The sequence below is a fragment of the Cetorhinus maximus genome, chromosome 3, assembly GCF_964194155.1.
Source record: "Cetorhinus maximus chromosome 3, sCetMax3.hap1.1, whole genome shotgun sequence".
Lineage (NCBI taxonomy): Eukaryota > Metazoa > Chordata > Chondrichthyes > Lamniformes > Cetorhinidae > Cetorhinus > Cetorhinus maximus.
Genome location: NC_135881.1, coordinates 18,595,008 through 18,619,528, shown reverse-complemented (window position 1 = coordinate 18,619,528; position 24,521 = coordinate 18,595,008). Strand labels below are relative to the sequence as shown.

The following is a 24,521-nucleotide window of genomic DNA, read 5'->3' as shown; positions in this document are numbered from 1 at the left end:
TGTTTGGAGTAAGAAGATGAGATAGCTATAACTTTTCAAACAATATGCATTAGAGTAGTGGTAAAAATTACCAGGGAAGCACATTTTCTTTTATTTATTCATTAACGGGATGTTGGCTTCGCTGGCTGGGCCAGCATTTATTGCCCATCCCTAGTTGCTCTTGAGAAGGTGGTGGTGAGCTGCTTTCTTGAACCGTTGCAGTCCATGTGGTGTAAGTACACCCACAGTGCTGTTAGGAAGGGATTCCCAGGATTTTGACCCAGTGACACTGAAGGAACGGCGATATATTTCCAAGTCAGGATGATGAGTGACTTGAAGGTGGTGGTATTCCCATCTATCTGCTGCCCTTGTCTTTCTAGATGGTAGTGGTCATGGGTTTAGAAGATGCTGTCTAAGGAGCCTTGGTGAATTCCTCAGTGTGTCTTGTAGATGGTAAACATTGCTGCTACTGTGTGTCGGTGATGGAGGAAGTGAATGTTTGTGGATGTGGTACCAATTAAGCAGGCTGCTTTGTCTTGGACAGTGTCAAGCTTCTTGAGTGTTGTGGGAGCTACGCTCATCCAGGCGAGTGGGGAGTATTCCATCACGCTCCTGACTTGTGGCCTGTCGATGGTGGACAGGCTTTGGGAAGTCAAGAGATGAGATACTCGTCGCACAATTCCTAGCCTCAGACCTTTTCTTGTAGCCACAGTATTTATATGGCTTGTCCAGTTCAGTTTCTGGTCAACCCCCAGGATGTTGATAGTGGGGGATTCAGTGATGGTAATGCCATTGAACATCAGGGGGCGATGGTTGGATTCTCTCTTGTTGGAGATGTTCATTGCCTGACATTTGTGTGGCACAAATGTTATTTGTCACTTGTTAGCCCAAGCCTGGATATTGCCCAGGTCTTGCTGCATTTGGACGTGGACTGCTTCAGTCTCTGAGGAGTTGCAAATGTTGTTGAACATTGTGCAGTCATCAGCGAACATCCCCACTTCTGACCTTATGATGGAGGGAAGGTCACTGATGAAGCAGCTGAAAATGGTTAGGCCGAGGATACCACCCTGAGGAACTCCTTCAGCGATGTCCTGAAGCTGAGATGACTGACCTCCAACAACCACAGCCACCTGCCTTTGTGCTCGGCATGACTCCAACCATCAGAGAATTTTCCCCCTGATTCCCATTGACTCTAGTTTTGCTAAGGCTCCTTGATGCCACACTCTGTCAAACGCTGCCTTGATGTCAAGGGCATCACTCTCACCTCACATCAGGGGTTCAGCTCTTTTGGCCATGTTTGAACCAAGGCTGTAATGAGGTCAGGGGCTGAGTGGCCCTGGTGGAACTCAAACTGGGTGTCAGTGAGCAGGTTATTGTTAAGCAAGTGCTGAAGCAACATTGAAATAACAGTAGAAATTAATTCAAGGAACACGTAGATATGTTGTTAGAAGATAGAAAAGTTTGAGGAGAAAGTAGCTAGGTGGAATTAATAACACCAAGAGAGGTGGTCTTACTGGGCCTAACAACATTTTCCTATTCTTAAAAATTCTTGATTTTTTAATTATTAGTGGAAACTCTTTGTTTGCAGAACCAAAACCTGTATTTGGCAATAAAGAACTCGTTCAGAAAGAGGTAAAGGTCCGAGCATCAGACAATGCTATTCTCAGCTGTGAAGTGTCCCAACTTAAAACTGAGGTCAAATGGTCCAAAGGTGGAAAAATTTTCAGTTCCAGTCAGAAAGTTAAACCTGAATCTGATGGTAAAATTCGAAGACTTATTATTCAGAATGCGGAGTTAAAGGACGGAGGCAATTATATCTGCGAAGCAGCTGGAGAGAAATTGATTTTCCATGTTGAGGTTACAGGTTAGTAATCGTTAATCATTGTTAATGGGTTTACTATCTGGTTTTTATGTTTTTGTTCATTGGAGATATTTTCAGAGGTAATTATCTCTCACATTGCATTTTTCTAACAAATGGTTGGAATTCTTTGGAGTTTCTGCTATTCCAATTTATGTACCTTTGCCCTATGAATGGTGGAAAATTTGTTTAAGTGCATAAATGGTATCCACTGCATTTCAGCCTTGAATATATTGAATGGCACAGCCTCCACTGGTCTCTGGGGAAGAGAATTTCACAGACTAGCAACCTTCTGAGAGAAGGAATTCCTCCTCATCTCTTAATTAAATGCAAGATCCCTTATTGCTAAACTGTGCCCCCTAGTTCTAGATTCTCCAACAAAAGGAAGCATCCTCTCAGATTATAATAACATTATAATAATTAGCCTAATGTTGTATTCATGTTGCAACAAAGGTAGTTAAGGGAAAACTGTTATCTGGAGACAATCTGTCCATGGGAGGGACCAGCAATCATTTGGAAATTGAGTCATTTGCCCTGTTTGCTGTCTCTAATTATTTTCATTTGGTCCAATGCTAACTAACATGAACTTATTTCTATGGTTTAACATTGTCCCTATCTCATTCAAAATGACAGAATGACTTCCTCAAAAAGAGCACTTTCAATTCAACCATTCTGTTTAGTACATACCCTAGATCGAACCTTTACTTTACAACTACACTGCCATGACTCCCTTCCAAAACCTTCCAATTTGGCTGCCCAATTTTGCCTCATTTTTAGTCCTCTGCTTCCTTCAGCTCTTTGCTGCCCTTTTGATACTATATAAATTATGATGAGATAGGGGCAAAAGTTGATTCCTGATTTGCACCAGAGATGACTGTGTAGTCACAGGAAAAATCTTTGATAGAAGAGCAATGTCGGTGTTGGAATAGGTAATTGAAAGAGAAGAAGACATGTTTACAGAGATGGATTAGTGGGAACAGTAGGGGGGAATGGAACAGATGAAACAGAAACAACCTTTCCGAATGCAACCTCCCACATCCTCACAAATAAAAGCCTATCTACCATCAACATTTTTCTTTGCAAGGTTAATTTGCTCTCTGAAAGCCCATATAGTTGCATGCCATTGCGTCTCTGTGATCTTATCCTGCCATATGCTCTTGTACACATCCTCCATTTCTTGTTCCCCACTCCTTTTGCTCTATCATTCATTTTAGTTCTGTCAAGCATTATGCCATATTGTCTAGCGATCTCTCCCTATATCCCTCTGTGCATCTGCTCTCACCTTGCTTTGAAAACAACAACTTGCATTGATATAGTGCCTTTAATGCAGAAGATTGTCACAAAGGGTGATAAAGTACAAATTCCAAGACAATCAGAGGGTAACCCTGAGGGGGAGGTGGTGGCTTAGTGGTATTGTCACTGGACTGGTAATCCTCTGGGATAATGCTCTGGGGACCCGGGTTTGAATCCCACCATGGCCGATGGTGGAATTTGAATCCAATAAAAATCTGGAATTAAAAGTCTAATGATGACCATGAATTGATTGTCATAAAAACCAATTTAATTTACTAGTGCCCTTTAGGGAAGGAAATCTGTTGTCCTCATCTAGTCTTCATGTGACTCCAGATCCACAGTAATGTGGTTGACTCTGAAATGGCCTACCAAGCCACTCAGTTATATCAAACTGCTAAAAAGGAAGGAAACCGGATGGCCCAGCTGGCATGGACCTAGGCATCAGAAACAACAACGGCAAGCCCAGCCCTGTCAACCCTGCAAAGTCCTCCAACATTTGGGGGCTTGTGCCAAAATTAGGAATGCTGTCCCGCAGACTAGTCAAGCAACAGTCATACACACGGAATCACACCTTACATACGCACAGAATCATACTGTACAGATCATGTTCCAGACACCACCATCACCATTCTTGTGTTTGTCCTGTCCCATCGGCAGGACAGACCCAGCAGAGGTGGGACCCTGCACAGTGTTATACATTCAGGAGGGAGTTGCCCTGAGCATCCTCAACATCGACACGGCCCGAAATGAAGTGTCATGGTATCAGGTCGAACATGGGCAAGGAAACCTCCTGCTGATTATCACATACTGCCCCCAGCTCAGTTGCTGAATCAGTACTCCTCCATGTTGAACACTAGTTGGAGGAAGCACTGAGGGTGGCAAGGGCACAGAATGTACTTTGGGTGGAGGGCTTCAATGTCCATCAACAAGAGTGGCTTGGTAGCACAACTACAGACTGAGCTGGCCGAGTCCTAAAGGACATTGCTGCTAGACTGGGTCTGCAGCAGGTAGTGGGGGAACCAACAAGAGGGAAAAACATACTTGATCTCATCCTCACCAAACTGCCTGTTGCAGACGCATCTGCCCTTGACTGTATTGGTAGGAGTGACCTTGTGGAGACGAAGTCCCGTCTTCACATTGAGGATACCCTCCATTGTGTTGTGTGGCACTACCACCATGCTAAATGGGATAGATCTCAAACAGATCTAGCAACTCAAGACTGGGCATCTATGAGTCGCTGTGGGCCATCAGCAGCAGAGAATTGTACTCAACCACAATCTGTAACCTCATGGCCAGGCATATCCATTACCAGCAAGCCAGAGGATCAACCCTGTTGCAATGAAGAGTGCAGAAGGGCATACCATGAGCAGCACCAGGCGTACCTAAAAATGAGGTGTCAACCTGGTGAAACTACAACGCTGGACTACTTGCGTGCCAAACCGCATAGGTGGCTAGTGATAGACAGAGCTGAGAGATTCCACAACCAATGGATCAGATCTAAACTCTGCAGTCCTACCACATCCAGTCGTGAATGGTGGTGGACATTTAAACAACTCACTGGAGGAGGAGGCTCCACAAATCCTCAGTGATGGAGGAGCCCAGCACATCAATGCAAAAGATAAGGCTGAAGCATTTGCAACAATCTTCATCCAGAAGTGCCGAGTGGATGACCCATCTCGGCCTCCTCCGGAGGTCCCCAGCATCACAGATGCCAGTCTTTAGCCAATTCAATTCACTCCACACAATATCGAGAAATGGCTGAAAGCACTGGACACTGTAAAAGCTATGGGTCCTGACAATATTCCGGTAATAGCACTGAAGACTCGTGCTCTAGAACATGCTGCATCCCTAGTCAAGCTGTTATAGTACAGCTACAACACTGGCATCTACCCAGCAATGTGGAAAATTGCCCAGGTATGTCCTGTACACAAAAAGTGGGACAAATCCAATATGGTCAATTTCCGCCCCATCAATCAATTCTCGATAATCTGTAAAGTGCTGGAAGGGGTCTTCAACAGTGCTGTCAAGTGGCACTTACTTAGCAATAACCTGCTCACTGATGCTCAGTTTGGGTTCCGCCAGGGTCACTCAGATTCTGACCTCATTACAGCCTTGGTTCAAACATGGACAGAAGAGCTAAACTCCAGAGGCGAGGTGAGAGTGACTGCCCATCAAGGCAGCATTTGACCTATTGTGGCATCAAGGGGCCCTAGCAAAACTGGAGTCAGTGGGAATCAGGGGCAAAACTCTCTGCTAATAAGAGTCATACCTACCACAAAGGAAGATGGTTCTGATTGTTGGAGGTCAGTCAGCTTAGTTCCAGGACACCACTGCAGGATTTCCTCAGGGTAGTACCCTGGACCCAACCATCTTTAGTTGCTATATCAGTGACCTTCCTTCCATCATAAGGTCAGAAATGGGGATGTTCGCTGATGATTGCACAATATTCAGCACCATTCGTGACTCCTCAGATACTGAAGCAGCCCATGTCCTAATGCAGCAAAACTTGGGCGATATCCAGGCTTGGGCTGACAAGTGGCAAGTAACATACGTGTCACACAAGCGCTAGGCAATGACCATCTCCAATAAAAGAGAATCTAACCATCGTCCCTTGATGTTCAATGGCATTACCATCGCTGAATTCCTCATTGTGAACATCCTGGGGATTACCATTGACTAGAAACTGAACTGGACTAGCCACATAAATAGTGTGGCTATAGGAGCAGGTCAGAGGCTAGGAATCCTGCAGCAAGCGACTCACTTTCTGACTCCCCAAAGCCTGTCCACCATCTACAAGGCACGAGTCAGGAGTGTGATGGAATATGCTTCATTTGCCTGGATGAGTGCAGCTCCAACAACACTCAAGAAGCTTGACACCATCCAGGACAAAGCAGCCCGCTTCATTGGCACCCTTTGCACAAACATGCACTTGCTCCACCGCCGTGCACAGTGACAGCCGTGTGTACTATCTACAAGATGCACTGCAGAAACTCACCAAGGCTAAGCAGGCAGCACCTCCCAAACCCATGACCATTACCATCTAAAAGGACAAGGGCAGCACATACATGGGAACACCACCATCTGGAAGTTCCCCTCCAAGTCACTCACCATCCTGACTTGGAAATATATTGCCGTTCCTTCACCCTCGCTGGGTCAAAATCCAGGAGTTCCGTCCCTAACAGCATTGTAGGTGTACCTACACCACAGTGACTGCAGCAGTTCAAGAAGGCAGCTCACCACCGCCTTCTCAAGGGTAATTGGAGATGGGCAATAAATGCTGGCCTAGCCAGTGACGCCCACATCCTGTAAATGAATTTTTAAAAATTACATAATGTGAATAAAGGCAATAGAGATAGTTTTTAAAGAAGATCTTAAAGGAAGCATGAGAGATTGAAAAGTGGAGGAGTTTGGAGAGGATATTCTGGAAAGTGTACCAAGGTGACTGAAAGCTTGACCACTGATGTGAGTTTAATCAAGAGCTGGCTGGATCGGAGGATCAGAGTTTAGGAAAGGTTGGAGGTGGTTACAGCAGTCTAATAATGAGGCCATGGACGGATATAAATAAGACGAGTTTTAGATTTAAAGCATTGGTCCATTGAGGGCCAATATAGGACATGTGGACCAACAAAGACAGGTGTAATCACACAATTTGGTATGTGTTAGGAGAAGAGTAGGAGATTTATGGATAGCTGCAGTTTTTGGCGAGAAAGGATAGGAGGCTTATAAGTAGACCATTAGTGTAATCAAGTGTGTATTTTATCAAGACACAATCAGGATTTCAGCAGTAGATGAAATGAGTTAGGAATGGAGGCGGGAGATATTTTGAAAGTGATAGCAGTATTTCTGATGGAGAAAGGCATGGTGGTGGTTTGGGTCTCCTAAAAAGACTTCAGGACGAATTCTGGGGAAATTTAGAGATTACAATTTAGCAAATTTGTTTTACAAAATTTGGAATTATTAAATTGGCGTCTCTCACTAAACCTTTGCTAACTTTTAGTTGGAATCGCGGATTAGATTTATCTCTGACATTTTCTCTCCAGTGTACCAATTGAACTTTCCTTAATTGCAGAACTTGAAACAGGATTTGCCAATAAAGATTCTGTTCAGAAGGTTGTGAAAGTTCAACAGTCAGAGAATGCAACTCTTAGCTGTGAAGTGTCACAGTCCAAAACTGAGGTCAAATGGTTCAGAGATGGAAAACTGCTCAGTCGGAGTAAAAAGATGAAACTTGAATCTGATGGTAAAATTCGAAAGCTTATTATTCAGAATGTGGAGCCAAAAGATAGAGGTGAATACGTATGTGAAGCAGTTGGAGAAAAACTGACCTTCAGCATTCAGGTCACAGGTTAGTAACTATCTGAGAAGATCCCCAGTATTTGTGGCCCCTTTAATAATTCCAAGGTTCATCTCAACATAAAGGGAGGTGATGACATATTGGTATTGTCACTGGACTAGTAATCCAGAGACACAGGGTAAAGCTATAGGGACCTGGGTTTGAATCCTGCCACGACAGATGGTGGAATTTGAATTCAATAAAAAATCTGGAATTATAAGTCTAATGATGAACATGAAACCATTGTCGATTGTTGTAAAAACCCATCTGGTTCACTAGTGTCCTTTAGGGAAGGAAATCTGCTTTCCTTACCTGCTCTGGCCTACTTGTGACTCCAGATCCACAGCAGTGGTTGACTCTTAAATGCCCCCTGAACAAGAGGAACTAGGGATGGGCAATAAATGCTGGCCAACCAGTGACGCCCACGTCTAATGAATGAATATATAAAAAATTAATTTTGATAAATGTTGTCCATGTTGTTCCTCCCTTCCTCTTCGATTTTCAATCCCCTAATTCTATTTTGGGAGATTGCTAGTCCCAAAATATATGGCAACAATTTCCTCCCTCTCCGCAAGGGTTTCTTGGCTGTATTTTTGTAACTAAGCTTTTTCAGTCGAAGTTGTTGAAATGCTTGTTGAATTAGAATTTTTCACCTGAAGCTGAGTTTGTTTATATTTTCTGACTATGGGCTATTCATTGTGATATTGTAAGTCGTAATGATAATAACCTTGAGGGAAAACACAGCCCTTATATGAGTGAATATTTTTTGGAAAGCAGTTTGTTTTATGAAAATGTTGATTGGCTTAAGACTATTTTAGGAAAAACACAAACTAGCGCTAACTGAAATTATATTTTCGTCGCAGAGTTACCCATCTTGTTTACGAAGAAGCTGGAAAATGTAAATGCACTGTGCAATGATACGGTTGTGCTTACATGTGAATTAAATCAAGCAAAGGGTGATGTCCTGTGGCGACGAAATGGAACAGAAATCAAACCAAGCCGTAGGCTAAAAATACGGGCAGATGGTCAGAAGCGAAGTTTGACCATTTGTGAAGTAACTACTGAGGATGAGGGAGAATACCTTTGCGAATCAAAGGATGATGTTACAACTGCTAAATTGACCACCAAGGGTAACACCTTGTTAAATTTTCAATCTACTTTAATAAACAAATTTTGTCACAATTGGACATCTTGCTAACTGAAGAGTGAGCTGAATTGGCAATCCCCCCAAACTTTAGTAGTTCAGGCTCTGATTTGAGAACTAGTCATTCAATATTAATATTCTTAACAATCTTGCTATATTCATACAAAAGCAAAATACTGCAGATGCTGGAAATCTGAAACAAAAACAGAAAATGGTGGAAAAACTCAGCAGGTCTAACAGCATCTGTGGAGAGAAAAATAGAGTTAAAGTTTTGAGTCCGTATGACTCTTTTTCAAAGAGAAGTAAAAATGTGATGAAATTTATACTGTTTAAGGGGGGTGGAGCAGGTGAAGCTGGATAGAAGGCCAGTGATATGTGGAGGCAAAGGAGAGATTGACAAAGATGCCATGAACAAAAGGACAAAAGGGCTTTAATGGTAGTGGTACTGGCTAAAGAAGGTGCTGATGGTGGCATTAAGATAAGAAAGCAGAATGTGATATTATCAGGACAAGGGTAAGCACTCTGGAAAGAACAACATGAACAAGTGACAGGTGGCCCTTGTGGGGGGAGGGGATGCTGGTGGGAAAAAGATCAAAAATAGGATAAAAGGTGGGGATAAAACAATGAATGAAAATGAGAGCGGGATGGTGTGTTGAAATGGCAAGCGACAGGAAGGTCTGGGTCATGCTTGCGGACAGACCTAAGGTGTTCCGCAAAGCAGTCACCCAGTCTGCATTTGGTCTCTCCAATGTAGAGGAGACCGCTTTGGGAGCAGTGAATGCAGTGGACCAAATTGAAGGAGGTGCAAGTGAAGCGCTGCTTCACCTGAAAGGAGTGTTTCATCACATTTTTACTTCTCTTTAGATCTGAATAAGAGTCATACGGACTCGAAATGTTAACTCTGTTTTTCTCTTCACAGATGCTGTTAGCTCAGTTGAGTTTTTCCAGCACTTTCTCCTTTTGTTTGTGCTAAATTCATAGTTATATAACTGAAAATATGCATTTTGCATAAGAAACAAAGTTTAATTTTTTTGTGCTTTTAGAAAGAAGTTTTCCTTCAAAAAATAGAAAGCAGATTCACTTTTTAATACTTAAAGCAAAACACCAAAGCATATGCAAAAACCAGGATACTGAAAAACTGCCATCAAAACATAAAATCTGTAATTAAAACCTCTGTTGAGTGTTTCCAATATTTTCTATTTACAACTGAAAAATCTAACTTTGTAAAATAAATCCCCACAGATAAGTTGGAAGGAACAGTAAATTCAAATCTGCTGCATTCCACAAAGTGCATTCACTTTTTGTATTTAGTTGTGTTACTTGGCTAACATTGCCATTGCCAATCATTGTAATTGCTAATATAATTAAGTCACTTTTTAAAAAAATGAAGACTAATAGAAAAATGAAAGATGCTACGAGCATTAGTGCAATGTAATAACACTTAAAAGAGAATTAAATTAATGTGGAAGCAGTTTCCGTTGAGTGTGCTTCTTCCCAGTTCTTAGAAAATATTGCTCAAAAAATCTGTTTTGCCATTTGTAAGATGTCAATTTTCTAGTGTCACAGAAGCCTGTCAGTTTGGGTTTTCTCACCAGAACTGCTCTGATATCACTGATGAGAAAGAGCTGTCTGTTTCCTCTAAGGACTGTATTCCTTTGAATGGGGTTGGAAGTTCGCAGCAACCTGCAGATATTAGGAAAGCTCTCTCCTGCCTTATTTTTTATTCTTTCAGGGATTGTGAGCTTCGTGGGCAAGGCCAGCATTTGTTTCCTATCCCGAATTCCCTTGAGAAGGTGGTGGTGAGCACTGCCTTCAATCACTGTAGTCCATCTAGTATGGGTACGCCCACTGTTCTGTTAGAAAGGGAGCTCCAGAATTTGATTCAGCGAGAGGCGAAGAACAGTTGCCAGTGACGCCCTCATCCCATGAAAGAATAGTGTTCCAAGCCTTAACATCTTTAGCTGCTTAGTGTCCTATGGCCAACTGTCTTCAGCTGCTTCATCAATGACCTTCCTTCTATCATAAGATCAGAAATGCGGATGTTCGCTGATGATTTCACAATGTTCAGCACCATTGGCAACTCCTCATATACTGAAGCAGTGAGTGTACATATGTAGCAAGACCTGGACAATATCCAGGCTTGGGCTGACAAGTGGCAAGTAACATGTGCCAGGCAATGACCATCTCCAACAAGAGATAATCTAACCATCGCCTCTTTACATTCAATGGCTTTACGACTGCTGAATCTCCCACTGCCAACATCCTGGGGTTACCATTGACCAGAAACTGAACTGGAACAGCCATGAAAATACTGTGGCTACAAGAGCAGGTCCGAGAATGGGAATTCTGCTGTGAGTAATTCGCCTCCTGACTTCCCAAAGCCTGTCCACCATCAAAAGGTACAAGTCAGGAGTGTGATGGAATGCTCTTAACTTGCCTGGATGAGCACAGTTCCATCAAGAAGGTCAACACCATCTAGAACAAAGCAGCCTGCTTGATCAGCACCCCAACCACCACCTTTAACATTCACTCCCTTCAGCACTGAAGCACAGTGGCAGCAGGGTGTACCATCTACAAGATGCACTGCAGGAACTCACCAAGGCTTCTTTGAAAGTACCTTCCAAACCCACAACCTCTACCACCTAAAAGGACAAGGGCAGCAGAAGCATTGGAACACTTTCAGCTGCAAGTTCGCCTCCAAGCCACACACCATCCTGACTTGGAACTGTATTGCTGTTCCTTCACGTTACTAGATCAAAATCCTGGAACTCCCTTTGTAACAGCACTGTGGTGTATCTGCACCACATATACTACCACAGTTCAAGAAGGCACCTCACCACCATCTTCTCAAGGGCAATTAAGGAATGGGCAACAAATGCTGGCCTAGCCAGTGACACCCACATCCTGTGAAAGAATAAAATAAAAGAAAAAGATAATTAGGGAAGCCCTTGTGAGATTGGTTCCACTATATTATCCTGTCTCTGCCTGACTGAACTATGCTGAAAAACCAACATAGAGTCAGAGGGAATTAATCTGAATGAAATCTGCTTAAAGAAGGAGTAGCTGGGAACGTCAGCATTTTCAGTTTCAGCATATTTGGTTGAGATGAAATAGATCTTAACAGAAACCTGCCAATGTAAGTGGATTCATATAGAATTATAATATAGGTACCAATTAGATCTGTGAGTTTTTAATACATGCAATCAGTTTGCACACATTTTATCGTTAAAATTGAATGGCATATTTGTTTCAGTTTCCTGCATTTGCTGAAATAAATTAAGCAATAATATCAGAACCCATGAGTAGGTTGCATGTAGGAATTTTTATCTTTTGTCTTTTTCTCCTTTCATAACAATCTTTCTTCTATTCATATTATTGATAAAACAGCTATATTCAATGACACTTAAAATGTTCCCATCTGTTATTAAATTTAATACTGATGATGTGTGCTATGTGTGTGTGTTATTAGCTGAAAAGGCAAGATTGATCAATCCATAATGTGCAAACTTTTGTTTTGTTCTGGAGCAGTTCCAAAGGTTATTAAGTTTGAAAGTGAGCTTCACAGTGTAGTTGCTGTGGAAGGAGAGGATGCTGCCTTTAAATGCACTGTCTCTCACGAAGATGCTGCAATTACTTGGTATAAGAATGGAGTCAAAATTGAACCAAGTGAGAAATATGTTATATCATGTGAAAGAACCAACCATGGTTTGACCATTACAAACCTGATACTGAAGGATGCGTGTGAAATTTCTGCACAAGCTGAAAATGTAAAAACAACTGCCAAGCTTCAAGTTCAAGGTGAGAAATCAAAATTAACTTGTTAGAAAGCACCCTCAGGACAATGCAACATAAAATGAAACACCCAAATAAAAGCAAAAAACTGCGAATGTTGGAAATCTGAAAGAAAAACGGAAAATGCTGGAAAAACTCAGCAAGCCTGACAGCATCTGTGGAGCGAGAAACAAAGTTAACATTTTGAGTCTGTATGACTCTTTGTCATATTCTGAAAGGATCAATTCCCTAAAAATTTGGATGAAAGCCTTTTTGAAAGCATACTAAGGTGGTTGGCTATTTCCTTTCAGCCATTCATAGCTATTTCAAAGAAAAGGTAATGACTGCTACTGATGCCTGCAGAAGCAGTTGGTCACTTAAATGGCTCAATTTACTTCAGGCCAGGCAGGGCTTTTGTTTCTTTTTTCTTTCTTAGGATGTGAGCGCTGCTGGCAAGGCCAGCATTTGTTGCCCATCCCATTTACCCTCGGACTGAGTGACTTGATTGGCCATTTCAGAGGGCAGTTAAAAGTCACATGTAGGCCAGACTGAGTAAGGATGGCAGTTTTCCTTCCCTAAAGTACATTAGTGAACCAGATGGGTTTTAATGACAACCAATGATAGATTCATGTCCACCATTACCACAACCAGCTTTCAATTCCAGATTTTATCAATTAAATTTAAATTTCACTAGCTACTGTGGTGGTATTTAAAGCCACATCTCCAGGGTATTAGCCCTGGATTATGAGTCCAGTGGCATTACCGCTACACACTGTCTCCGCCTTCTGCCATCTTTCCTGCCACTAGCAAAATAGCATGGCTTGGCGGCAGCATGCCGAACACCTTCCCATGCCATTTTGTCAGCCTCCTCACCTCTGACCATGTCTTCAAAGCTCCTGGAAAATCCGGGCCATAGTCTATGTAACGACAGCGACTGCAGTTAAAAATACAAATGCTTCTTGCCTTCCTTTCTTTATTTATACTTTCAGCCTTGCAGTATAAATCCTAGCCCTTGACTTGGTTTTCAATCAAATCAAAATATTTCTAAAAATGTTTTTATACAGTTATGGTAGAAAATCAGTGCATTTCCTTCAATAGCAAACTCAAGGTGAACTTTAAAATGGTTAATTGGCCAGGAACAAGATGGAGACCGAAGGAGACAGCTGAGGAAACTTCAATGGAGTGGTTTTTTGGATGTTACTTAGACAACAAAGGCCCCAGTTTGGAGCAGGGTGCACTTTTACCTGGAAGTGTGTCACCTGCCATATTGAATAAGGACAAATAAGAGGTGTCCTTTACCCCGGCCTGAAGCAGGTATTAGGCTATTTGCATATGCTAATAAAGGGCTAATGCCTGTTTGTGCTCACCTCTCTACGATTTGTTTGCTGTAAATCATTGCCATTACTGGCTACGTTCAGAGAAACCGAGTCTGCCAACCAAGAAAATAAGTAACTTATCTGAGTGTAGGTCTGAAAGAATCAGGTATATTGCTCCCGAACTCACATTAAAAATACCAATTGCTATTGCACACCCCACCAGCTCGCACCCACCACTAAATCCTGCTCTCTGTTGCTGCTGCTCCCAGCCTTGATACCCTTATTACACCAGACTTTCCATCTATCTTCGGCAGTGGGTTCTGATGCTGCGCTGGCTCCATTTTAATGAGGTTCAAGACTCCATATTTGTGGAGCTTTGGGACTTGCCACTTAGTCACATGGTATGAACCCTGTGTTTCCGTGAGCCCCAAAACATTTGGGCTGGCATGGCTTGAGTAAAAGCTAGTTGGTTTAAAACTAAGTGCATGTTTTTAAAAGTTACAATAATCTTAATTTCTATTGAAATTCTATTACAGAAGCTCCAGCCTTGTTTACAAAGAAATTGGAGAACTTGACAGTTGAAGAAAAAGATACAGCCATTTTGGAAGTGGAACTCTCTAAACCTTGTGGCGAAGTTAAATGGATGAAAAATAATATCATCATTCAGCCTGATGGAAAAATAGATATTAAGATCGATGAAAACAAGCAGACCCTTACCATTAAAAATGTGAGCTTTGCTGACCGTGGAAATTACTCCTGTGAAACACTTCATGAAAAGACAAAAGCAAAATTAAATGTTGAAAGTAAGTATGATACCTCGCACAGTAGCAGCCTTCCATCTCGTAATACGATGATTTTGGTAGTGGTCAACTGTGTGTTAAGCATCACCTGGTGTGGCTTAGGAGCAGCAGTCTCTGCTACATTTGCTGCAGAAGAAGACAGTGGTTTGAGAAGGTTCACTATTTGCTGGCCTGTTTCTCTGGGTCCCCTTCTTGGCCAGCTGTGCTTTTCATTTATTTGCAGTTTGTGCTATGTTTGATTGTCTAGAGCCAGTAAACTGGATTTTCCTTCAGCATCCTCTTTTGGAGGAAAATTGACAGGAATCTCTATCATTAAATCCTCATCCCAGTAGTATGCCTTAGAGGTGCTAATATTACTCTGCTGAAGACCAAGTGCCATGTCTTTGTTTTATAATGGTGGCAAGGGGAACTGTGATTTGCTGCAGAGCACCATTTCCTCCTTATCTCGCCCAATGGCCGCCAGGAAACTGGACAGGATTTTCACCCCAAAATGGGGATGGGAATGGAAGCTGGATGTGTAGTATAAGGGTCTGGCACATATAGACTTAATGTGGGACTGAGTACAGTACCGCCCACACAATGATGTAAGAGGCACGTGACTTGCACCCAGGTTCATTGTGATATTGGACAGAGCTGCATGCAGACCTAAACATGGAGACCGCTCCTGGCTTGTATCTTTCACTGTACATTTGTAAATAGTTCTAGTGGTTAATAAAGACTTACAGCTAACCTGCTAAAGACTATGAAGACGTCATCAAATCTACTGAGTTGTAACCAACACCCCACAACATGCTGGCGGCTTGTAGAAAAACCCAGAATCTTGCTAAAATGCAGAGACAAACCAAAATGCTGGAAGATTGAGAAAAATTCAACAAAGAATTCTGATCTGAAAAGAAACTCCAGAAGCAGAGGCGCAGAGGAAAAATTGCTAGGAAAAAACTTCAAAGAAAGGCTTGAAAGCTGAAGGCAGAGATTTAAAATTCCTTACTACAGCAGAAGAGTCCATTGAATCTCCTTTGGAAGTCCAGCTTTAGAGTGTAGAGTTGGCAGAACTTGTAAGGGTGAGCTAAAGGTTTTAAAATTTCAGGCTGCAGCAAGTCCTGAGAAACCTTTAAAGTAATTTGGTGTCAGAAGTGCAGTTTGAAAGAAACCTGTCGTTAAACCCGTGGTTCCTGAGGCAGAGCCTAAACACATGGCATCCAAGCTCATCCAAAAAGAAAAAGAATTAATTAAGTATTTCGGGAACATTGTGACTGTTCAGCTTGGTAAAAAGCAAGCAGAAGCCCGAATTTGACAGACTCGTGAGTCAAAACAAAAACTTAAACGCTAAACAAGAGAAGTCTGAAGGCAGCCGATCCAGACAACTGTCATTAAAATGTTTTTTCAAGTTGACCTTTATCGCCATTGGACGGAATCGCACCAGATTTACACTAAGTGTGGGAATGGGTGGGTAAAACAATGTTTTACTTGCCGGCTGCTATGGTGGCTTTTCACGCCATATCGTACCAAACCCGCTGCATTAATTATGGTTTCCCAGGAAACACGCCGTTTCCATGGCGGGCGGGCTCTCATTCGTCTGTCACGCCATCATCTCGCTGCTTCATCACGCCGGGCGCCATATTTAAAGTGCAGCCGTGCGCACACCTGTCAGTGCTTCCAGCCCATGACTGCTGCATGGAAGACATGGCACTGAAAGGCAAGAAGACTGCAGCCCCCAGGTTCAATGACGCATAACTCGAGTGCCATCTGGATGTTCTCTACCCACCCTCTGGCCGCAGGATGGGCAGCAACATCACTAATCCGGCTTGGGAGGCATTGGCAGCGGTGGTCGGTGGCAGCGGTGGTCGGCGCCAATGCCCTGTAAAAGAGGAGAGCCACCCAGTGCCTCAAGAGAATGAATGATGATCTCTGTTCCACCATGGTGTCACTCGTCTCAACACTCTCAGCTCACACACTCACAAACCCATCACACATCCACAGGGCCCTCACTCACTGCCAATTCAAGGGACATCACCATTCACTCTCTCACACACACATTCATTGTCCTCATTCCATCCATGGTACCACTCACTACCCACACATGCCAGGCATACTTATCATCTGGCCTGGCAGGCATTGAGGGTAAACTAGCAAGTAATATAAAAACAGACAGTAAGAGCTTCTTTAAATATATAAGAAGGAAGATAAAGGCCAAAGTGAACATAGGCCCCTTAGAGAATGAGGCTGGGGAAATAATAATGTGGAACCAGGAAATGGCAGAGGAGTTGAATAAATACTTTGCATCAGTCTTCATGGTATAAGACACTAATAGCATTCTAAAAATACTAAATAATCAAGGGGCAAAAGGGGGAGGGGGAAATAAATACAATAACTATCATTAGAGAAGTACTAGGGAAACTAATGGGCCTAAAGACCGATAAGTGCCCTGGACCTGATCGGTTGCATCCCAGGCTATTAGAGGAAGTAGCTACAGAGATAGTGGATGCACTGGTAGTAATCTTCCAAGAATCCTTTGATTCTGGAAAAGTCCCAGATGATTGGAAAACTGTGAATGTAACACCCTTATTCAAAAAGGGAGGGAGACAAAAAACGGGTAACTCTAGGCCAGTTAGCTTATCATCCGTGATTGGCAAAATGGTAGAGTCTATTGTAAAGGATGTAATAGCAGAGCGTTTAGAAATGCATAATATAATCAAGCAGAGTCAGCATGGCTTCATGAAGGGGAAATCATGCCTAACAAATCTATTAAAATTCTTTGAGGATGTAACAAGCAGGAAAGATAAAGGGGAACTAGCAGATGTAATATATTCGGATTTCCAAAAGGTATTCGATAAGGTACTACACAAGGCTACTTAATAAGATAAGAGCCCATGGTGTTGGGGGTAGTATACTAGCATGGATAGAGGATTGGCTAACTAATAGAAGACAGAGAGTTGGGATAAGGGGTGCATTTTCAGGATGGCAGCCTGTAACTAGTGGAGTGCCACAGGGATCAGAGTTGGGGCCACAATTATGTACAATCTATATTAATGACTTGGATGAGGGAAGTGAATGTACTATCGCCAGGTTTGCGGATGACACAAAAATAGGTGGGAAGGCAAGCAATGAGGATGACACAAAGAGCCCACAGAGGGATATAGACAGGTTAAGTGAGTGGGAACAAACTTGGCAGATGGGAAAATGGGAAGTTATGCACTTTGGCAGGAAGAATAGAAGAGCTGAATATTATTTCAATGGAGAAAGACTGCATAGAGCTGCAGCACAGAGGGATTTGGGGTTCCTCGTGCACGAATCACAAAAAGCTAGCATACAAGTTCAGTAGGTAATAGGGAAAGCAAATAGAATGTTGGCCTTTATTTCAAAGCAAATGGAGTATAAAATTAGCGAAGTCTTGCTAAAACTATACAAAGGACTAGTTAGACCACACCTATAATACTGTGAACAATTTTGGTCCCCTTATCTAAGGAAAGATATACTGGCATTGGTGGAAGCCCAGAGAAGGTTCACCAGGCTGATCCTGGGTGTTGAGGGATTTTCTTATGAGGTGAGGTTGAGTAGGTTGGGCCTGTACTCAGTGGAGTTTAGAAGAATGAGAGGTGATCTTATTGAAACATATAAGATTCTAAGGGGGCTTGACAGGGTAGACGCTGAGAAGTTGTTTACCCTTGTGAGAGAGTCTAGGACCAGAGGGCATAATCTCAGAGTAAGGGGTCGTCCATTTAAGACAGAGATGAGGAGGAATTTCTTCTCTCAGAGGGTAGTGAATCTGTGGAATTCTTTACCACAGAGGACTGTAAAGGTTGTTAAGCATATTCAAGGCTGAGACAGACAGATTTTTAATCATTAAGGGAATCAAGAGTTTTTGGGAAAAGGCAGGAAAGTTGAGTTGAGGATTATCAGATCAACCGTGATCTCATTGAATGGTGAAGCAGACTTGATGGGCCGAATGGCCTACTTCTGCTCCTATGTTTTATGGTCTTATGATCTTATCCTGCTTACACTCTGTTCATTTATATTCATGCAGGGCAAGCTGGCACACAACAAGAGGGAGAGGTTGCAGACTGGTGGAGGAATGCCTGAAATTGGGGTCCTCATGGACTTTGAAAACAGAGCCATCCAGCTGGCCGGCGGGGACCTGGACCGTTCCTGTGCTGATGGGTGAAGTTGGTGATGCTCTGCGAAGTGAAGATCCAGCAGTGCAACATCCATCAGACAACCATGCTGTGAGTGATGTGTCCTGTTTCACAGGCCACTGCCATGCAATAGTTATCTTTCCTTGCTTTCGTAGGGACATCTGGGAAACAGCCAAGAGAGTTCACAACCCAGGGCCTCCAATCAAGCCCCAACGGAAGCTCAGAAGAGGAATCCGTTGAAACCCTCCCTGAAGACCCGTCACAGCACTCACCCAACACTCCACCAGCACAGAGACACACACCTCGTTGGGACCTAGCTTTAGAGTAGCCTTGGGATCGCAATCTAGTGAACGCATCACACTTTCTGATCCACAGCAGGTGGCGGCAGGGACTTCCCAGGCCCCCGGCATGCGGAGGACTGTGAAAGGCCAGAAATTTGTTGAGTCTGAGTCAGATGACGAGCCTCTGGACTCAGTCATTTCGCAGTTGTTGGAGCTGCAAAGGCAAGCTCGGGAACAACAGGAAAGGATGTCCACTGCACTCCTCAGATTGCAAGGCACGATGGAGGAGTCTATCTGTCTTCAGGCTGAGGTGACAGCGCCGGCATGTGAATGCACTGAGGTCAACACTGGTAGGAAGTTGGCCGCCATGGAGACCTTGGGCCAGGATGTCACTCCTGCACTGTTGTGTGGGCTGAACTCCATCACCGACATCATAGTTGACCTTCAATAGTGTATGCAAGAGGGGTGCTGGGCAGCCCGATTTCACTCCAACCACCCCTTCCCCCCCAGTTGTTAGCCAGGGGCCCTTGGGCACCCATAGGGAGATGGATCAGCAGGTGTAACCCTCGGGGCCATCCACCCAGGTGACTCCGGGAGTGTCCAGCACATCCGAATCCCCTCTTCCTGTGACCTTAGCAGCTCCAGATCTACAGGTCTAAGAGGGTGCCCCTGCCACACAGCAGGACCCCGAAAGCAGGCTGGGGCCCTCCAATCCCAGCCCTCCAGAAGATGCCCATCTGTCAAGGTCATCACAGACAGGGCGTAGCAGCCAGCAGGCTGCCTCCATCTCCGCTGTGGATGTCCGGGGAGCACCAAGACGGAGCGGCAGGGTTAGGAACGTTAGGAAGATGTAACTCTTTCGAGTACATTCACAGTTCTTGACTATTTTTTTTTGTTCAAAGTCCTGGAGTGGGACATGAACGCACAACCTTCTGACTCAAAGGTGAGGGTGCTATGAACTGAGCCATAGCTGACACCACAGCCTGGCTACGGGTGTTAATCATATGTACATAATGTTCACTATTGTAAATAAACTCCCAAGAATGTCACAAGATAAAGGCTGGTGTCTCAGTCCAGGGCCTCTTCCTTGCGCTTTGTGCAGCCTTCAGGCCAAAGCGATGGTCCAGCCTCACACTCCCTGGACATGTTACGGATGCCTGCACCTCGTCGATGCTTGCCATTGCTGCCAGAATGTTGTGGGCAGGCAATACAGAGTTCCATCATTCTCTCTGTGTGTTCTCAGCACCTTTAAGGTGGAGATGGCCCCTATCTCTTCAGCATCTGTGACCAGTGACACTGTGTTCTTAAAGGTATTAGGTGCTGAAGGTGGACAACTGATCAGATGCTTTTAAAGTTTCATGGCTGCGTCTCTATGATATGACCCTGATCACACAGTGCAAGCGACCTGCCCTCGACCAGACAGGAGTCAGACATCCTCAGATGCTATGTGAAGATCTATGGTGTGCCCTCACTGCATGTCGTCATCATCCTCCTGCAATTAAGCAACTATTAGGGCCTCCACTGCGTCTCCACGACAAGAGCATTATCACAGACGATATGTGCACTGCCATAAGCCAGACTGGAGTCAAATGTTCATAGATGCAATGTGAGGATCTATGGTGTCTCCTCACTGCATGTCGTCATTATCCCCCACAAATCTAGCAGCTATGATGGCCTCCCGAGTGCGCCTGCCTCATCTGGCCTATGTGAAGGCCTCATCGCCTTCATCATCTTCTTCGAAGGCCTCCTCACCCTCATCACTGTTGAAGTCCTTCTCATCGGAGGAGACCTTCAACTCTTGCATCTCCTCCTAGCCAGCAGGCAATGACAATGCGTGACAGTCCTCTGTGGACTGTATTGCAAAGCTCCACCAGACCGGTCCAGGCACTGGAACCTCATTTTCAGCATCCCGATTGTTTTCTCCACCAAATTGCAAGTTGCAGCATGAGCCTTGTTATACCTTCGCTCTACTGCAGTCTGAGGCCGCCGCACCGGTGTCATCAGCCATGTCCTCTGTGGATAGCCCTTGTCCCCTGGGAGCCAACCTTGCTGTGCACCCTGGAAGGCATCAGGGATCTGTGACTGACTGAGGATGTAGGAGTCGTGGACACTCCCTGGAAACCATGCATAGACCTGCAGGATGCGTTTATGGTGGTCGCTCACCAGCTGCACATTCAGCGAATAGAAGCCCTTGCGGTTGACATAGTTGACCCCTTGTTGCGACGGAGATTTGAGCACCACGAGAGTGCACTCGATGGCATCCTGCACCTGTGGGAAACCCCAGATCTGAGCAAATCCAATCGCCCTTGCATTCTGGCTCTCTTGGTCCCAAGCAAAATGCACAAAGTTGTGTGTCCTTGCAAAGATGGCATCCGTGACATCATGGATGCATTTGTGGGTGGAAGCTTGTGATATCCCACAGAGCTTACTTGTAGAGCCCTGAAAGGAGCCACTGGCATAAAAATTGAACGCCGTGGTCACTTTCATGGCCACTGACAGTGGATGCCCTCCATGTCCTGCAGTAGCTGGCAGGTGTGATCGACCAGTTCCCTAGACATGCGCCGTCTTCAGCGACATTGGTACTCGATCATCTGCAGGAATGAAGGGTGGCGTTTATAGACCCTGGGGTCTACCTAGGCACCTTCCAGTGATAGCTCGTCGTGGCTCTTTAGCAGTGTGTGTGGGAGCCCCAGATGCCCTGTCTTCCTGAGGGTGCTTCTCCTCCCTCTGCGCAGCCAGGTGCCTCCATTGCCCTCTTTGAGGTTTTTGCTTTCTGTATGCCACGAGGCATACAGTTCGGTCACCAGGCTCCATGATCCTGATGTACTCCTGCAGGATGAAAGAGAGAGACACGTGGGTTAGCACGAGTATACTAAGAACCTCTCTTGGTTAAGCTTGAAGGCCCCTTAACGCATACTGAAGAGTGTTGGCCACCACTTGGATGACCAGAGTTTAGTGCACTGCATGGCTGCCCAAAACCCCAACCACCTCCACCCTACTTCACCTGACTGATTGGTGGCAGCTTTGCCCATTGGACTGCATGCTGCGCTCTCAGCTCAGGTGCAGGTATTCCTCTAACCCACACTGTAAGGCTGCACTGTTAGTTTGAACCATGGGGGAGACTGGTCTAAACTGGGATGATGACATTGCAAGGGGCTGTGAGCACCTCCGCCAGTGACTGCTCCAGGGCCAGCTTTAGCATGGAGAGTGTACGATGTGTCCAGTCTTCCAACTCTTCTGCAGCCCACTGAAATGCTCATTAGTTTGCAGTCTGCACCCAAGTGGTAAATGGCTCTGGAGCATTTGGTGGCACCTGCATGCCTCTGTGTTGCTTGAGTGGGCAGATAGGCTAAGGCCCGACTCCACACTTGTCAATATGGCTGCATCTGAACAGTCTCAGCTGCAGAGGAATTGCCGCTTTATACAAGGTTTCCCTAATGTGTGGCCGCTTCTCTCACCCCAACTACGCTCATGCTTGTGCACTACTTTCAACTTCAGGGCAGCCCTTGCCCCCACCCCCAAATCGCTTCAACCGCAGGGCTACCCTTGCTCCCACCCCCAAGTCATCCCAACTGCAGGGCAGCTCTTGCCCCCACCCCCACCCCCAAGTTGCCTCAACCGCAGGAAAGCCCTTGCCCCCATGCCTCCAACGCGCCTCAACCTTGAAGTTGAACAGGCGACCCAGGCGAGTGCTGCACAGCATTACTGTGTAGTCACCTCCGAGTTCCCCTCAAAGTGAGCATGCCAAGTATGTGCCTGATATATGTTTTTGTGAATTACGGATCCAGCGGGAGGGGGGATGATTCCGGCGGGCTGGTCGTATAATGATATGCAGATTTATTGCAATGATGTTCCTGTCATCCGATGGTGGGAAATGCGGCCTGTCATCAATGGGCTGAGCAGATGATCACAAACTGGTTTCACGTCATTGTGAAACCGATTTTTGGCCTTCTTGCCATATTGTCTGCTCATGCCCCTGAGCACACCCGATGCCAGCGGGCATAGAGATTCCGCCCATTGTTGCAGAGCCCGCTAAAACTGGCAAGCGTGGGAAATCCCTTTTTTCCGAGTGAACGGTGACGCCATCTTGAAATTGAGACAGCTCTTAAAGCAGAACATCCATGTTCAAAATTTTAAAAGTGTATCAGAATTCTACACTTCCAAGTTAATTCGGACTAATCCAAGGCCCAGTTCAATTTCAAAATTGACGACTTTGGAGGAAAAATTTCTTAAGATACAGTATCACTTCAGAGTTGAATATGAAGTCAGAAGCAGAACACCCTGCTTTACTTGGTAGGTCCGATTGCAGACAACATTATTGCAGGACAGGCAATTAATGATTCGTCCACATAATTTGAATCAGCACTAAAATCTTTTGACAATTATTTTAATCTAAGAAGCAATAAAATACTCAAAAGAGCTAAACCCAATAAGAGGGTCCAACAGTCGGGAGCACCTGTTGATTCATTCATCATGATCTGTACAGGATGGCAGAAGGTTGCGAGTACGGAGATCTAAAATCTAGGAACATAGGAGCAGCAATAAGCCATTCTGCCTTTCTAAGCCTGCTTCACCATTCAATACGATCATGGCCACACTATCCCTATATCCCATTATCTGAACTCATCAGAGACAGAATAGTGGTAGGAGTAGCAGATAGCACACTATCTGACCTGCAAGCAAAGGAAAATCTAACCCTGGAAAAGGCAAACCAGATAGGCAAAACTTTGTGAGCAGCACAGCATCATTTAAAGGGGAGTGAATAAATTGTGGTGCAGATGCCAACCCACAGTCCAGTTCATTAAGCAACAAAGACAGAGGGACATTCTAAGCCAGGGAAAGTAATACCTGAACTGAGCAGCAGAGCAACAATGCCAATGCTGTGTAGCGAAGCACCCCCACTGGCATGATCAATGTCCTGAAAGTCCTGCCCAGTGCTTCCAGTGCAACAGGATTGGAGACTGCGGAAAACTGTGCAGGGCAAAAACTCTGAAATGCAAAGAAGGCTCAAAGATTATCCAGAAGGCCGACGCTACAAACCTGGAAGACACATAACCATGCTTCTTGGGTAAGGTCAAAGAACTTGATTTCTCATTTTGGAATGGTATTTAACAAATTTTACATTAGCACAAGAGCCAGCGTAACAGTCCTGTTGGACAAAGAACTATGGCTGGTGACTCAGTAACTGACACTGCCCACGACTCCCTTATATGGGGCAGTAGTCTTAAAGCTCCCGGTGAAAGAGACCCTGCAGCTGACACTGAGATGCAAGAGTAAAACATTCCGTGAGACCCTCCTTGTGACCCACAACCAGGGCTGTTCATTACTAAGCTGCAAAACTTGTGTTGAAGTTAACCTGTGACAGAAGACTGACTAGGTCAGCCGCCAAGAGCCTGGCTCCAAGTACAAATGTAAGTTCCTGAAACTCTTCACAGGACTGGAGCAATTGAAAAATGCATTCACGATCACACTGAGAGAGGATGCTAAACTCGTGTGCCTGTTCACACCACGTAAGGTCGCACACCCACTCATGAAGCAGTCACACAACCAACTGAATGGTACCCTCTGTAGCTGCGTTGACCAGACACGGCTCAATAAAGCCATAGCCAGAGA

General features: G+C 44.6%; 1 protein-coding gene across 1 annotated transcript in view; it reads left to right on the top strand.

The window, feature by feature from the left end:
• obscnb (obscurin, cytoskeletal calmodulin and titin-interacting RhoGEF b) overlaps positions 1-24,521 on the top strand; it is a 691,209-nt gene that overhangs the window by 100,136 nt on the left and 566,552 nt on the right. Inside the window, exons 11-15 of the mRNA XM_078536828.1 lie at positions 1,568-1,843; positions 7,200-7,475; positions 8,327-8,593; positions 12,136-12,405; positions 14,231-14,497. Of these exons, the coding sequence (XP_078392954.1) occupies positions 1,568-1,843; positions 7,200-7,475; positions 8,327-8,593; positions 12,136-12,405; positions 14,231-14,497 (1,356 nt within the window). The remainder of the gene's footprint in view (positions 1-1,567; positions 1,844-7,199; positions 7,476-8,326; positions 8,594-12,135; positions 12,406-14,230; positions 14,498-24,521) is intronic.